The sequence below is a fragment of the Phycodurus eques genome, chromosome 19 (assembly GCF_024500275.1).
Source record: "Phycodurus eques isolate BA_2022a chromosome 19, UOR_Pequ_1.1, whole genome shotgun sequence".
Lineage (NCBI taxonomy): Eukaryota > Metazoa > Chordata > Actinopteri > Syngnathiformes > Syngnathidae > Phycodurus > Phycodurus eques.
The window spans coordinates 13,556,222-13,572,156 of record NC_084543.1 but is presented as its reverse complement, the minus strand read 5'-3'; the positions used below and the strand labels follow the sequence as shown (position 1 = coordinate 13,572,156).

General features: G+C 41.2%; 2 protein-coding genes across 3 annotated transcripts in view; one reads left to right on the top strand and one right to left on the bottom strand.

Annotated features, from left to right (window-relative positions):
• The window catches only part of uts2r2 (urotensin-2 receptor 2), a 26,132-nt gene extending 20,843 nt beyond the window's left edge, over positions 1 to 5,289 (top strand). Inside the window, exon 9 of the mRNA XM_061663914.1 lies at positions 4,310 to 5,289. Coding sequence (XP_061519898.1) covers positions 4,310 to 4,446 — 137 coding nt within the window. The 3' untranslated portion in view covers positions 4,447 to 5,289. The remainder of the gene's footprint in view (positions 1 to 4,309) is intronic.
• Positions 4,336 to 15,935, bottom strand: LOC133395178 (urotensin-2 receptor). 2 transcript variants are annotated; one of them, XM_061663912.1, is made up of 3 exons: positions 14,808 to 15,935; positions 13,646 to 13,825; positions 4,336 to 4,498 (listed from the first exon to the last, which is right to left on the bottom strand). In XM_061663912.1, the coding sequence occupies exons 1-2, from the start codon at positions 15,740 to 15,742 to the stop codon at positions 13,696 to 13,698; spliced, it is 1,065 nt and encodes a 354-aa protein (XP_061519896.1). In that variant the 5' UTR covers positions 15,743 to 15,935; the 3' UTR covers positions 4,336 to 4,498; positions 13,646 to 13,695. The 2 variants fall into 2 exon arrangements, with proteins under 2 accessions (XP_061519896.1, XP_061519897.1); XM_061663913.1 differs by lacking the exon at positions 4,336 to 4,498 and adding an exon at positions 12,519 to 12,672.

The following is a 15,935-nucleotide window of genomic DNA, read 5'->3' as shown; positions in this document are numbered from 1 at the left end:
TGCATTGTGGTCGACTGTCATGTTTTGACTTTGCAGGGGGTTGATTTCGATGGGTGATTAGTTCACTGAGATAATCATGTCTCTTTGTGATGACTGACATTTAATTACAACTCCAAGGAAAAAATCTGACTTGTGGAGAAAGCAAAACAATAAAGACACTAATTAATGACATTACCCATTAGGCCAAGAAGTGCAAAGTGTTCAAGCTAAGGAGCATTTGGGGGATGAGTTGGTTTTAGCGAACGCAAATGTTTCCCAAATGGGGTAAGGGTAGGAAGGAAATGATTTGAATGACACAAGATAGAAATGTGATGATGAACAGGACATAATCTGCACAAAGGGTATCAATGATACTTGGTGACCGACAGGCACCTGTGCATGCAGCCTGAGAGTGCTTATCTGATATTGGGGACTTATTTTCTTGCCGCAATACAAGGGGCCTGATTTACTAAAGGCTTGCAAATGCGAAAATGGGCGCAAGCTTGATTTCGTACACAAGTAACCAGGATTGCGTCTGTCAGACCGCATTAAGTAAGGTAATGATCCATGATATATTGTACTTGGATTTGTACTGGAAGATGATGTTGGTTATGGTCAAGTTATGCTCAGAGCAGAGCGTGAGTAGTCTCATTCCGGTTGCATTAGCCTGGCCAGTTCCTTATCTCCCAAACACTCTACTCCATATCCTCCTTTCTGGCCCTGCTCTGTCATTAAAGTACCCAAGCAAAAAGATTGTATTATTCCTTGGGTCCTGTTCATCCAGTGACTGGTAGAATGAATCCTTGGTATCGCTCTTAGATGGGACGGTTGGTTCATAAGCACTGGGAAGTGTGGTGAAATGATTCCTAACCAGAGGAATATGGAGGGTCATTAGTCTCTTATCAATGCCAGCAGGTGTTTCAGTGAGTATTGGTAAAACTGCATTTTTGATGGCCAGTCCCACAACATGAAGATGTTGCCCTATTGAAGGGTAACCTCCCCAGAAGAACGTGTAGGCCATCCCTTCCTCTTCATCTCGGAGCCTGGTCTCACTCAGAGCATCAATACAGCAGCAACCAAAGATGTTCTCAAATGGGGACTATCAGAGCTGCCAGAGGAGGTAGGGTGAGCAGTGCCCCCTTTGTCTTTGCCTAAATAGGCTTGACCCACAAGAAAGTAGGGCTTTTAACCCGTAATTGAAGCACAGTCGACGGGTGTTAGGTTGTGTTCATGGGTGGGACTATAGGCCTAATCTCTGGGGCCCGCTGCTAATTCTGAGAATCCCCTACAGTTTATCTTGGGACAGCACGGTACCTAGTTACCATGTGTGGCTCTTAGGCGCCACTGCAGGAGTATTTGTGGTGGAGGGGCTGCCTACCAGCAGTAGGAGGCTAACGCACTTTTCACCCCCACAAGGGGACTAGCTGGCCTCGATATCTGAAACTAGACGACACACGTGCACACTCTCTATCTCTATGGTTATTTTACATATTTCCATGGTTTACCTTTGATTTGATAAAGGGTGCGGCCCTCAAGTGATGCCTCTCGTCAAGATTCTACAGTTTATTCTTCCAGATCAAGACTGAATTTAGAAATGTGGTTCCTCCCTGGTACCCTTACGTAGTAAAATATATGAAATTGTGCGCTTGCTTGATTTTTTTTTTTTTTTTTTTTTTTCTTCTTCTTTTGTTTTATGTTCAAGATCAAAGGGTTTTCTTTTCTCACATCATAAAGTCTAGCACGAATCTCCTTGGCCATCCATATATATATTTTTTTCCAGCATCACCTTTTATGGGTTGCGGCAGGGGCTGGAAACTATTCTGGTTGATTGCGGGTGAAAAGCACACTGCACCTTGGACTCAATGCAAGTCTACAGCAGGTGAATGGAACATTGAGTCTGAATTGATCCCATGTCATCTGAATGAAAGTCATCTTTGAGAACCACTACACTTCCAATGGCCCTGAACTAATACCCTTATAAAAATATTGTGGGAGACTGAAGCAGCAAAGCCATTAAAGGCAAGCTTACCCATTAAAACTCTTCGGGAATTAATTTCTTCTTGCTGAGTCCACTATACGCCGAAGTGCAACCACACCTGGCCTTTGGGATGCTTTAGCTGAACTAAAATAAGAAATCACACCTCATAATAACATGCCATGTCCTTGTGCATGTGGTTAGATTAACTGTAATTTATGTCAAGATCATGTTTTTGTTATGGTGCTCAATGAGCAATAATAGTGCAAAGAGTGAAAAAGACATGCCTGTCAGGTTGCGCCATTATGTCAGCAGAACAAACTGATTTCATGTCATACAGTGGAGGGAAAAAGTGTCTTTGTATATAGTGTATGTAAACATATTTTTTTCAACTGTATACTGCTAGACAGATGATGCATCCAAGTCCCATGAACATTTGTAAGAGTGGTGGTACACATTCCAAGAAAAAAAACATCAAGTTCAGTGAGAATCTGAAAACAACAACTGCTGTACTGTGTGCCATTGTAATAGTTATTTTCCTCATGATCATGGCTTAAGTCGATTGAGCTTTGCATACACAACAATAAATAATTTCATATTTTCATCAGCGAGTGCTCCAAATCTTTAGCATGTGAAGTTACAATTAACTTACTTTTGTGCGTAGTATGTAATGTATAGTCGTATGTTGGCATGGTTTCCCTCCCCTTCAAATGCCTTTAATAATGTTGTTGGCCGCCATTGTCATAATCGGTAATCTGCTCAGATGAGTGTGTTGCAGCAGCGTTACAGTGATTGTAGTGCATAATTCAAAAAGCGATTACTCCATTGTGTCGTTATCTAAAGCTTTGCGGCTAATTGAAAACTCAATAATGACCCCCCCCTTTCAACAATATAAAACAAGCAAACAGTCAGTTATTGTCTTGCTAATTGGATATCAACACACATTATGCAAAAGTGATATATTTGGAACCAATTTTACATTACATTTTCATCAACTTCTTACAGACTACTGCAAAAAGAATGAATTATATTACGTGAGGCAATACGTTACAAAGTGACTGCGTAAACAAGTCGAACCAAACACTCAAATAACTAGTATTCCCTAAAGAGAAAATAGGACAAAATGGCAAACTTACATTCTTTTATTATTCAGAGTTACACAAAAAGTTCTATTGCAAGTCAAGTGTCTGTCATTTTTAATCTCCGAGTAATGAGTCACTGCACACAGAAGACAAGGTACACATCTCAAACACTGAGAAGTGGAAAAAAATAAGATTGACTGACAAATGGCAATAGTTCATTTACAGGTTCACTGAAACAGTGGCTTCCATAAATGATGCAAACCTTGCCATGCTCATTGTGCATGTATCACTCCAGGATAAATAATATTAATTTCAAATCAGACAGCCTTGCTGCCTTTTGTGTCGCTCCAGTAGAAGTATGATTGCTTTTCTACAATATAATCATGTATATGATAGGTACTAGGGTTGCACAGGAATTTCTGGCAAATTTTCAGATATTTTCCACAAGCGGTCATGATAAGGAATCTTACAAATGCATATATGATTATAAATAATGATAATTTACTGGATGAAAATGTGTCTATCATACAAACAATGTGTTTTGCTGAATGACAAAGATGACAAGCATGTAGACTAATGTCAAGAATTCAATGTTTTTATTCAATGTTTTTATTTGTCACAAACCTCAGATTCAGACGTTGGTCACTGTGGTTTCAATATTTAGGCTCCCTTTATAGGAAAACTCAAAATTGTTAATTCCTTTAAATTTCTATCATCCGATGGAGTGTTTTCCAATTTGTAGTTACACAGTGTATTTTAATGCTTAAGTTGGAACAACATATAAACATACAATACATACAATAAAACCCTTGTTTTATTGTTGTATTGTTTGGAAGGTAAATTGTCAACCAAAACAATGTTGGTGTTTAATACACTTTCATGGTTTGACATTTGCTCACTTTTCTCTCCAATAGTTGCAAGTGTTGCCTATACATTCATTACGCACGGGATTCATGTATCCCTGTGCACCTTGAGAAACAAACTGACATTTCAACCGAATGGCCTGAGCCATCTCTAATGATACCACTCCCTGATACCTCAAGGGCTGTTCCCTTGCTACAGCACACTAATGGTCAAGCTTAATAGATGGTGGTGTTGTAAATTTGTTTCTGAATATGATTAAGGTTATCCTACTGCATCTATTTTTCATGATAGTCATAGTCACACTTTCTTTTTTTTTTTTTAAATAAAGCTATTAACTTCTCTTCTCAAACTGTAGAAATTCTGAATATTTTTGTATCTTTCCTCACAAAAAAAAACTCTCCCTGCCCAGGTCGAGTGTCTTTTTTTTCCTCCGGATCTGAGAACCTCCACCGTGTGGAGAAGGTCACATGGGGGACCCGTTATGCCATCACGGTGTCCTTTACGTGCGACCCTACACAAGCCATCGCTGACCCTGTCATGCCTTGAGGCAACCATGGGTGATGGGGCGGACATCACGGTCCTCCGGCTCAGTCAAGTCCTGCAGAAAGTGGCAGAGGGAAAGGATGAGCGATGAGACAGGAGAAGAGGAAAGAGAGATTCATTTCTTGCTAAGTTTAGGTCCTGTAATCTTACTGTAGGTGCACAGCCAGTCTGTTTGCTTAACAGGCTTTTATTTTTGATTGTGCAACAACAACAAAAAGTGACATTCCCATCTTCTTTACGGAGGTGTTTGTATTAGTTTTATTGTACAGTATTTTTCTATCCACTTCAGTTTAGTTCAGGTGTTAAGGGTGTTTAGGTTCTGCACACGTTTCCACATCAGTCCTTGATCATTCAAGGTGGACTTCATCAGGTTGCCAATTAACTGACTCAATTTCAACTGTGGGATGGTGCGTGTGTGTTGTGTGTGATTATGATATTTAATGAAGAGCTGCCTAGTACAAACCACATGAGAAAATATAACTCAGGAGAAGAACTTTCTTTGTCAGGAGCGCTTAACAGATTCTCTGTTTATCATAAGTTAATCATCTGTTTAATGTGCCGCATTGGATTGAATTGCGTCTGCACCTCCCTCAGGGGTCTGTTGACTAATTTATTGGCCAGTCATTATTTACAGTACAGTACGTATGTAACACAAAGCTGTGTACATTTCCATCCAACCATCCATTGTCTTAACCGTACATCCTCACTAAGGTCGCGGGGCTGTGTACATTTGACTTAGCATTTTTTATAGGACTGACTGATTTTTCATCATCATCATTTTCATTGCATGTCATATCAATGATTGTCTGTGTAATTATGCATTTCCCCCCCTTGTGATTATGGAAGCCCAAGCTTGTTTTTTTTAGCAATGATGGGCTTTTTTTTTTTTAAATCATGTGGTTGTTTTTGTTGTAATGTTTTGCTATGCTTTATGTTGCAAGAATTTGGGGGAGCAGGCAGTGTTTAATGATGTTTTTGAAATGCCAATACTTCCTGCGCCCCCCCCCCCCCCCAAAAAAAAAATAAACACCAACTATGAATTGAGTTTTGATCTTGTATATTAAATGCAAATAATTTTTCACCTGTATTCATTTGAAACAGTATGAAGACATAATAATTTACCCCTTTTAATAAATCTATGGTTTTTCTGTGTGTGATGTATGCAATGTGTTCAATAACATTTGCAGTGGAGGTATTTTTATACCTTGTGTATCTTTTTTTGTACTTTTCAACCATTCTCGGTGGCATTTAGCTTTTCATTCATTTTTGCACTGAATGAAATAAGATGATTAAATTTTGAGTTACCAAGCACTGTGTAATTTTTTTGTTGTACATGTACATATTTTTGGAACAGTGAACGGCTTTCTTGTCTATGTGACAGTTACCATATTGTTCTCAAGTTTTCTGTGTATGGCATTGGCATATTAAGCAAGTGTTTAATTTTCATCGTGGTGGTCTTGAGCTGCATAAGAAAGGGTCAAAGGCACATCAGCTTGCTTGAGGAAGAGGCTCTTCGCTCGAGCAAGCATCAGCTAATAACCTAATTTGTAATTATCACACAGTGGAAATGATTAGAGATCTCTAAACAGAACACAACATAGTCAACAAAAATTATAGCACAAGTACTATATCTAAACTTTTTAAGTTCATCAAACAAATGTATCAGAAAAAGATAACCCACGCAAATGTAAAGTGGAGTTTTTAAATGCTAATGTTATTTATTTAGGGGGAAAAAATATTCAAAGCTACCTGGCCCTGTGTGAAGAAGTAATGAACCCCCCCACCCCCCTTGTTAAATTATGAACTGTTGGCCAGTCAAATTTTTTGCAAAGCTGAGTTCTTCACTGACCACACCCAAGCCTGATTACCTCCACACCTGTTAAATGAAGAAACCACTTGCATAGAACCTGTTTGACAAATGAAGTTGGCCAAAAGATCTAAAAAAAATCTAATGCCACAACCCAATGAAATTCAAGATCAGATGAGAAATAATTGAAATCTATCAAAGTGTTACAAAGCCATTTCTAGAGCTTTAGGATTCCCGCGAACCACTGTGAGAGTCATTATCCACAAATTGAGAAATTTCCCATGAGTGGCCGGCCTGCAAAAATTACCCCAAGGGAACAGCGGCGACTCAACCAGGAGGTCATAAAAGAGCCCAGGACAACATCTAAAGAACTGCAGGCCTCCCTTGCCTAAGTACTCAACAATGAGGAAGAGACTGGGCAATAATGGCATCCATGGCAGAGTTCCAAATTGCAAACCACTGCTAACCAAAAAGAGCATAAAGGTTTGGCTTACTTTGAAAAAAAAAAATAATAATTTCCAAGGGGAGAATATTCTATGGACTGACAAGATGAAAGCTAAGCTTTTTGGAAAGTATGTCTTGTAAAAGTAACACAGTATCCATCCATCCATCCATTTTCTGAGGCGCTTCTCACTAGGGTTGCGGGCGTGCTGGAGCCTATCCCAGCTATCATCAGGCAGGAGGCGGGGTACACCCTGAAGTGGTTGCCAGCCAATCGCAGGGCACATACAAACAAACAACCATTCGCACTCACATCCACACCTACGAGCAACTTAGAGTCTCCAATTCATGCATGTTTTTGGGATGTGGGAGGAAACCGGAGTGCCCGGAGAAAACCCACGCTGTCACGGGGAGAACATGCAAACTCCACACGGGCGGGGCCAGGGATTGAACCCCACACCTCAGAACTGTGAGGCAGACGCTCAAACCAGTCGGCCGCCGTAACACAGTATTTCAGAAAAAAACATCATACCAATAGTTAGACATGGTGGTGGTAGTGTGATGGTCTGGGGCTGCTTAGCTTCTTCCGGACCTGGACGTGATTGACTGAACCATGAATTCTCCTCTTTACCAGAAAATCCTGAAGGAGAATGTTTGGTCATCAATTCATGACCTCAAGCTGAAGCATGCTCTGCAGCAGGACAACAACCCAAAACACACCAGCAAGTCAACTTCTGAATTGCTTTAAAAAAATAAATAAATGTGAAAGTTTTGGAGTTGCGAGTAGTCATAGTCCGGACTTTAATCTGATTGAAAAGATGTGACATGACCTTAAAAAGCCTGTTAATACGCAAAAACCCTCCACTGTTGTTGAATTAAAACAATTCTGCACAGAAACATGGGTCCAAAAATCTCCACAGAGATATGAAAGACTCTTTGCCGGTTAAAGAACACACGTAATTTCAGTTGTTGCTCCTGAGGGTTGCCCAACAAGTTACTATGTTTAACTTACAGACAGACAGTTCTCTGTCAATTGACTGTCTGTTGTCGTACTAGAGCGGCTCCAACTACCGGAGACAAATTCCTTGTGTGTTTTTTAGACATACTTGGCAAATAAAGATGATTCTGATTCTTATAATTACTTTTCACACCAGGCCAGGTAACTTGCACTGAATATTCTTTTTCCCCTTAAGAAATTTTATGTTTGCTTGGGTTATCTTTGTCTGATATTTGCATTTGTTTGATGATCTTAAAAATTAAATATTTGCAAAAAATATAACTATTTACCAAATACTTTTTCATGGCACTATAAGTACTAGTACAGGGAAAAAAACAACAGCTATTGATAAATATATAATTATTACACGCCTGACTTTGGTGCGGGTAGCGTGGGTTTAGTTCCCACTCAGTGACGGTCTGAATGTAAGTACGAATGGTTGTCCGTGTCTATATCTGCCCTGCGACTGACTGGCCACCGGCTCAGGGTGCAGTCCGCCTTTTGCCCGAGGTCAACTGGTATGGTCTCCAGCGCCCTGTGACCCTAAACAGGATAAGCGGTGTTGAGAATGTATGGATGGATAATTATCACACCTACATACAAAATGCCGCTCGGCATTCTCAGAAGTCCAGCGTCAACTCATCCTGATGTCACAATATTGACACTCATGCAAACTTGAAGCATTTTACTGTATTTTATAACAATCAGAATGTTGTATGCATCGTCTTGGAACATATAGAGATATTTCCCTTGCATTATCTATTCGGTGAAACAGTATATATCTTTTTTTTATGCAGTATTTTCAGTGCAGGACTTTAGTATTTTATTTTTATTTTTTATTTTTACGAGAACCGAAATGAGGTTGTTGAATAGTATTTCCATTAAAAAAAAACAACCAACATAGAAAATAGCTCCTATGCTGAATGTTCTTTTCCTGTATGTGACCAAAGCTGTGACTAAAAGCAACCTTATTCATGGCCGACAATATTTAATTTTCTGTGCCTTATCTCGCATAATTTTCCATTAGTCCATATCCATGTTGTCGATGTCAAATTGAATTTGTCTATGACCCTTATTTCAAAAGTATGGATTACTGCCATGTTGTTTGTTCAATTTGAAGCCATGAGTGCTTATTGGTGCACTTGAAGGTCTTGGAAGATTGGTCCAGATGTGAAGCTGTTACACATTCTTAAAATTCAGCTGGTGTCTTTCAAACCAAGGTGTCCTCGTTTATTGTGACTATTGTCATTTTTCAATGTTTTGGTCAGTTTCTCAACTGTGGAAAATTATCAGATGCGTATGTAGATGACATTGCTCTCCTTGCATAAACAGGAAACAAAGCAGTAAAAAAAAAAAAGGTTTTGCTATTAAATGAAATTGCTATGAGATACTCTTTCCAGAAAGTGAAGCAACATAATGCGAGCATTGCGAAGAAAGAGGCTGTTGTTTCCACCTCGATGCACAGTCAGTGTGCACAAAGCACTAAGGGATAGATTGTAATGAATTTATTCATGAGTTTGTGGCACTTGACATACGTACACACTCCAAAAGTGTATCCGGGACATTGAGTTTTTAAAATGTCATTTATCTAGTACTTGTAAACAAGTTGAAATGAGGGGTGACGCAGATCAGGGTTGGCTTGGTAACTTGTAACAACCAATTATGTTAAAATAATCATTGCAAGTACTGCTATAACATTTACCATCAAATGACCCTTGTAGGAAAGTTTCCCCAAACCCATATTACAAAGTTTATTGGGTGGAACTGTCCATTTTGTTACCAAGTAGGAATTGCAAAATAATATTTAAATTAATAGAACACACTGCTGCCAAGACATTTTCTCCCTCACCTATTATCCATCCATCCATCCATCTTCCGTTCCGCTTATCCTCACTAGGGTCTCGGGTGTGCTGGAGCCTATCCCAGCTAACCTCGGCGGGAGGCGGGGTACACCCTGAACTGGTCGCCAGCCAATCGCAGGGCACATAGAAACAAACAACCATTCACACTCGCATTCACACCTAAGGGCAATTTAGAGTCTTCAATTCATGCATGTTTTTGGAATGTGGGAGGAAACTGGAGTTCCCGGAGAAAACCCACGCAGGCACGGGGAGAACATGCAAACTCCACACAGGCGGGGCCGGGATTTGAACCCCCTTCCCCAGAACTGTGAGGCAGATGTGCTAACCAGTCGTCCACCGTGCCTCTCCTCACCCATTATTTCATTCTAATTTGAATTTCAATAGAGATCTATATGTGCTCGAATTTTCTTGTTAAGATTCGGGACTTATGCACTGAGAAATTAAGGAGAAGTAAAAAAAAAAAAAAAAAAAAAAAAGCCACAATAATAGCTGTCAGTCTATTTGCATTCACTCGGGTCAAGGGTGAGCTGCAGCACATCTCAGTGAAGATTTATCCACACATCAGCATTTGCTGAATTATTTTTTCCTTGCTGGAAAAAGGTTTCGTAATTTATAAATAATTTTACTAATGTATAAACAAATGAAAGTAAGAATTGCTCCCCTCAGCTGAACTATTTACAGTATAGTAGTAAAGAAATGAGTGCTGCATTTTTGTTGACTGTTTTGCTGAACTTTTTTGGAGCATGCCAATGGTCCTCAAGGCTGGGAGCAGACACAGATATACAGTCAACGCAATTAGTGTACATAGTTGATAAACGGGCTGTGTATGGGCAGACTAGAAAACATGATGCAATCGCTGTGAAAAACAGACCGAGAAGTGACACGGTACAAAATAAGCCCAAGTAGTACATTAAACTATGCTACAGACTAACATATAGAGTTCCAGATACAAAAGATTCATTGTAAAAGTATTAACTCATTTAGATACTGTAAGTTACTTCTTCACGTTAAGGCTGTGCTTCAAGTATGTAATCTTCCAATGCCTAAGAAGCTCAAACTCGCACAAGGACGAGAGCCTTCGTTTTACACTATTCACAAAAACTTAAGGATATTCGGCTTTCATGTTAAGTGTCCTGTTTAAGCAAAAATGCACTATAACCTTTAGAGGTGAACTTAAAATGACCTTGATTTTCCCGACAGTTCAGTGTTTCAGTACTTTTTGCACAGCTTGCTGTTCTCTGAGCTGAACGGCAAAATTCTGCTGATGACATTGTGACACTCGAAGCTCAGGGGCCATTTACCTCTGAGAACATTCAGTTTAAAACCTCGCAACTACGAGGTACTGTTGATCAGTTTCATCTCGGTCTTATTATGTCTAAACATGTACACGTAATGATGAAGAGAACTGTTTAAACACCAATTATTGAACCGGGAACTATATTGGTCCATTTATTGATCAAACAACAATTTTGCCATTCTGCTACTTGTTCGAGAACAGCCACTGGTGCAAAATGTACTGAAACATTGAACAGTTGGACATGTGCATTTAGGAGATCACATTAAGTTCACTTGTAAAGGTCATCGTGCATTTTTTTAATCTTGAAATATCACACGAAAGGCTAATAGAACTTTTTGTTAAATGTTAAAATGTTACCTAAAATACAGTGTTGCTTGTATACTGCACATTTTGTTGTTCTATTATTTTTATAAATGACAATAGCCATTTTATATTGAGTAGTGTAAACCCGAACCCGACTGAACTTTCTCGCAGTGTGCGGAGTTTGGCATCTGATTTCAGGAGTGATCGATCAGTCAGCCACTGGTTTTTGCCGTGATTGAAAATTTGAACTGCGGTTGCACGATGTAGCAAGTAGCCAATCAAAATGCACATTAGCTTCCACTCACGCTAAAAATATATTTTTGGGTTTTAAGCGAGCGAGAGCGACAGAACGGCCACCGCCCCACCCCCAAGCCATATAAATACAGTATGTAAAGTATCTAATATTGTGTTTTACAACAATATTTATCCACACTCTCAGTTTAATTCTCGCCCACATCCACGCTTTTTAACAACGCGCTTCTTCCTGAGTCGCCAGTTGTGATGATCCGGTCCAATTGAGTTCGCCTTCATCGCGAAGTGTGTGGTAGGCCCAAGGTGTTCCCATTTCGCAATAAGTTTCATTTCCGATTGTATGGTCGTCATCACATTGCTCCTTTTTGCCATCTCTGGTAACGTTCAGTGGTTGTCTAATAAAGAGAACTTTAAAAAAAAAAAAAAAAAAAAAAAAAAAAAAAGAAATTTGCCCGCACAATAGCGGTTCGAAATTATAAAATGTTAACTTTGAACATGACATAAAAAGTTCCACTATCCCTGAGCGACAACAGTCTGTTTTAGGTCTTAGCATTGTTATGCTAAAAAGAACAGATGGTTGTTTGATCTGATAATAGGTTAATAAGGCAGATTAAAGTAAACAAGCTTCTTTCATTACAACCAGATGAACCCTCCATAAAACATGAGACACATTTGAGCATTAGTTGATCTTCTAAAAAGAACATCTTGAACAGCAAGTTATTCGCTGCCTGAATCCTTTTGGTTGTTACATCAGTATAGCCACAAAAAATCTCTGAAAGAAAATGGCAAACCATTTTTTAACTCTTCCAAAGTTTTGTTTTTGTTTGTTAATAAAGGTTTAAATAAAACATTACTTTAAAAAAAAAACTAGATAAGCTTCTGGAGCATATTTCCCCACAGACTGATAACGATTAGACTGTTTTAGTGTCCACTGCCATCGTGTATGGTGCTTTCTTTATTATGGTATAGTGGTAACAGAACATGGACCCTGATGTCCATGTTTACGAAGAGACAAGACACGAAAAGAAAGTAGAAGAGGATAAAAGCAATTCCTTGCTTTAAAACACATGCCGACTGCTATCCAATCAATTTTCTGCAAATTGATATTTATGGAAAATATTGTCGAAATCAGAACGAAAAACCTGTCTCACTCTCAGTCCTCTGCAAAGGCCCGTGCCTGGCCTGCATTTGACAAGTGCAGAATCATCGTTATCCTCTTCTGCTTTACTTTCACTTCTTTCCTCATTTGAGTCCTAATCTCCAGTTCCATCTGATAGAGGAAAATACTCAGCATCACACCAACGAGCAACACATTCAAACACATCATGAACACATGAATGCATTGAGGCCAGCCTTCTGGTTACACATTTACGACAACTTTTAGAATATGATCAAAAGATTCCACTAGATTTGACGTTTATCCAATCAAAATGCACACTATGTGTATGTATATATATATATATATATATATATATATATATATATATATATATATATATATATATACCTGTGTAAGCAGGTCACACATATCATAACTAGTTTTTTAATCGTGGTCAACTCCACGCATGACAAGAAAAAAAAAAAGTGTGCTTACTGCGTCAGACCAACACGGCACACCACACACACAACCACGTCTCATATCACACAATGGACAATTGTGAGTTGTAGTGCCAATAATGAACTCTGAGAGGCAGTATGGTGCCATATGGCATCCTAACTGTAGGAGAATACTAAGAAGAAGAAAGGGTAGGAGTATAAGTTGAAATAATAATAAGGTAGGGTACCTGGTACCTGATCTTTATTTCAAAAGTTTATTTACGTGGCTTTAATATTTACGATTGTCAGCCTGACTGTTGTCCTAGTAGATCGGGGAGGAAAGAAATCTCTTAAAACGTCCCACTCCACTTCAGTTGCTCCTCAATTTGGGTCGCTCACCACACACGTAAGGATTTGTGATCATAACTGTTGAACAGGTTTTAACATTTACGATTATCGGCCCCGAATGTTTTTTGAGCAGACCGGCAAGGAAAAAAATCTCTCCTAACGCACCCCACACCGATAATCAGGCCTTTGCTGACTTTGATTATATAGCGGGCTTCATTGTTCGGAAAAAAACTGTGTGTTTCGGTGAACAAGTGCGTGATGGTTTTACACACAAGCTCAATCTAGGGTGGGACAAGTCGAAAGTCACAACAACAACAACTTGACACTGGCTGTATGCCTGAGGCGCTGTTGGTTCTCACCCATTGCGCTTCCAAAAAAGCCTTCACTTCATTTCCGAGCGGCTCCCACATCACTTGAACGTCCCCATGACGAGCGTCTCCGATGTGAACTCGAACTGGTTGCTGGAGGACGCTGACTTTCCCCAAGAATACAAGCTGGGCGGCCGCTGCTTGAATGATGACGTGTACCTGTAGAAGCTCCTGTGTATGGCAAACCGTTTGAGCACTTTTTAAAAAAAATTGTGAAACAATAACAGGTTACAGTGAGACAGAAAAACGAACAAAGTTAAATATGTGAATGTGCGTGTGGGTGCAGGTACATAGTAATCAACATAGATGATGATGTCAGGGAGTGTATACATTTAAAAAAAATAATGAATTTGCAGTTGCTAATCTGAGATAGCAGTGATTCAAATTACAAGACTGAATTAAACTCGTCGGTCAAGGCAGGGGCGTAGCACTGTATTCTGGGCCACCATACAGCACATTCCTTCCAAAAAATATGTTGATAGGGGGTGGGGAGGGAAGATTTTTGTCCCCTAATTTTTCATCCCCCAAATATCTGTCAGTGGGGGTACAGAGTTCCCGTCTGAAAAGTATTTTTTGACTGGGGTGGTGTCAGTGCGTCCAAAATTTTATTTCTCGAGGGTGGTGTGGGAGGAGGGGGGTGGGGGGGGGCATGCATGGGGGCCTGGGACAGTTGTCCCCCTTTTTCCCCCTGTTCAACACCCTTGGGTCAAGCTGGCACTACATGAATCTTGAACTGCATAAGCGGCAGTAACTTTGTGCTGGTGCTAACAGCCAACGCCCCCCACCCCCACGACCCACCGTCCGCCAAAGATGGGTGTATGTGCTGCATTAAAACATGGGGACTGTGTGTGATGCATTTAAAATCCAGAGGGGTTGACGTGTCAACAACAACAAACAGTCAACAAAAATGCAGCACTCATTTCTTTACTATTATACTGTAAAGAAAACACACTTAAGGATCCCACTATCGAACATTGGAATTGAACGACATGCAATCTTTCCACATTCCCAGGCAGATTGTTAAGTGGGTACTACTGCCCCCCCCCCCCCCCCCCCCCCACCCCCCCACCCCCGCTAGAACCGCCACTGAACTGGATATCAAGCAAACTGGACAAAAAAACAAAAAACTGCTCCATAGGCTTTCCATACATACCTGTGTCTGTTCTTCAGGTACTCCCTGTAGTTCCTGGTGAGCAGCGTGTAGAGGAAAGGGTTGATGCAGCTGTTGCTGTAAGTGAGGCTGGCCACCAGGTAGTTGATGCAGGTGTGCGTCCTCGAGGCCAGACTCAGCGGCTCGCTGCGGTACAGCGGCAGCAGCTGCCAGATCCAAAAGGGCAGGAAGCACGCCCAGAACACCAGCACGATGGTGAAGATCATGAGGAGAACTTTTTGTTTGGGCGAGCGCTTATTTTCGCCCTTTCCGATGACCGCGTTGCGCTGGGACTCCAAGTAGGTGCGCGCCAGCTTGACGTACAGGTATCCGATAATGAGGCCCGGCGCCATGATGCTGGTGCCGAACAGGAGCGTCACGTAGACTTTGTAGGCGAGGGGCGCCCACGTGGGTGCGCACACCCTCTTCACGCCCCCGTCCGGCGACGTGGCGCTGGTCTGTGCCACCATCACCATCATGGGCACGGTGAGGAGCAAGGAGAGGAGCCACACGCCCCACGCCAGAGCCTTGCGGTAACTCTTGGAGCGGCGCACCGTGTCCAGCGGCTTGGTGACGGCCAGGTAGCGCTCGGAGCACATGACGGTGAGCGTGAAGATGCTGGCGTGCATGGTGAGGAGATCGAGGCTGAGCAGGACGCGGCAGCCCACGTCGCCGAAGTACCAGTCCTTCAGGAAATAGGTGGACACCACGAACGGGATGGTGGACAGGTAGAGCAGGTCCGCCAGAGCCAGGTTGATGATGGAGATGTACATGGACGTGGCGAAGCGGATGGAGTGACACATCACCGCCAGCGTGTACACGTTCCCGGACACCCCGACGATGTACACGACGGACAGAAGGCTCCCGAAAGTAGACGTGATGACCAGTTCCTCGTCGGCTGTCGGCGGACCCGCACTTAAAAATGACTTGTTACTCATCCTCCCCTTTCTTTTCTTTGCTTTTCCTTTTTTTTTTTTTTTTTTTTTTAATAAATCAGCGTCGCCTCCCGTGCGCCCTTTTGGAAGTTTTGGGAAAGATGCGCTCGTTCACGCAGGCTGCGTGCGTCTCCCGTCCACACCGATCCGCCTGCGAGATCGCAGCAGCCTGCGCGCGTACTGCAGTTGCGCCCCT

Coding starts and splice junctions, on each gene's coding strand:
- LOC133395178 (XM_061663912.1), bottom strand. CDS start 15,742: ATGAGTAACAAGTCATTTTTAAGTGCGGGTCCGCCGACAGCCGACGAG. Junction 13,826..14,807: donor TACCTGAAGAACAGACACAG/GTATGTATGGAA, acceptor TGCCATACACAG/GAGCTTCTACAGGTACACGT.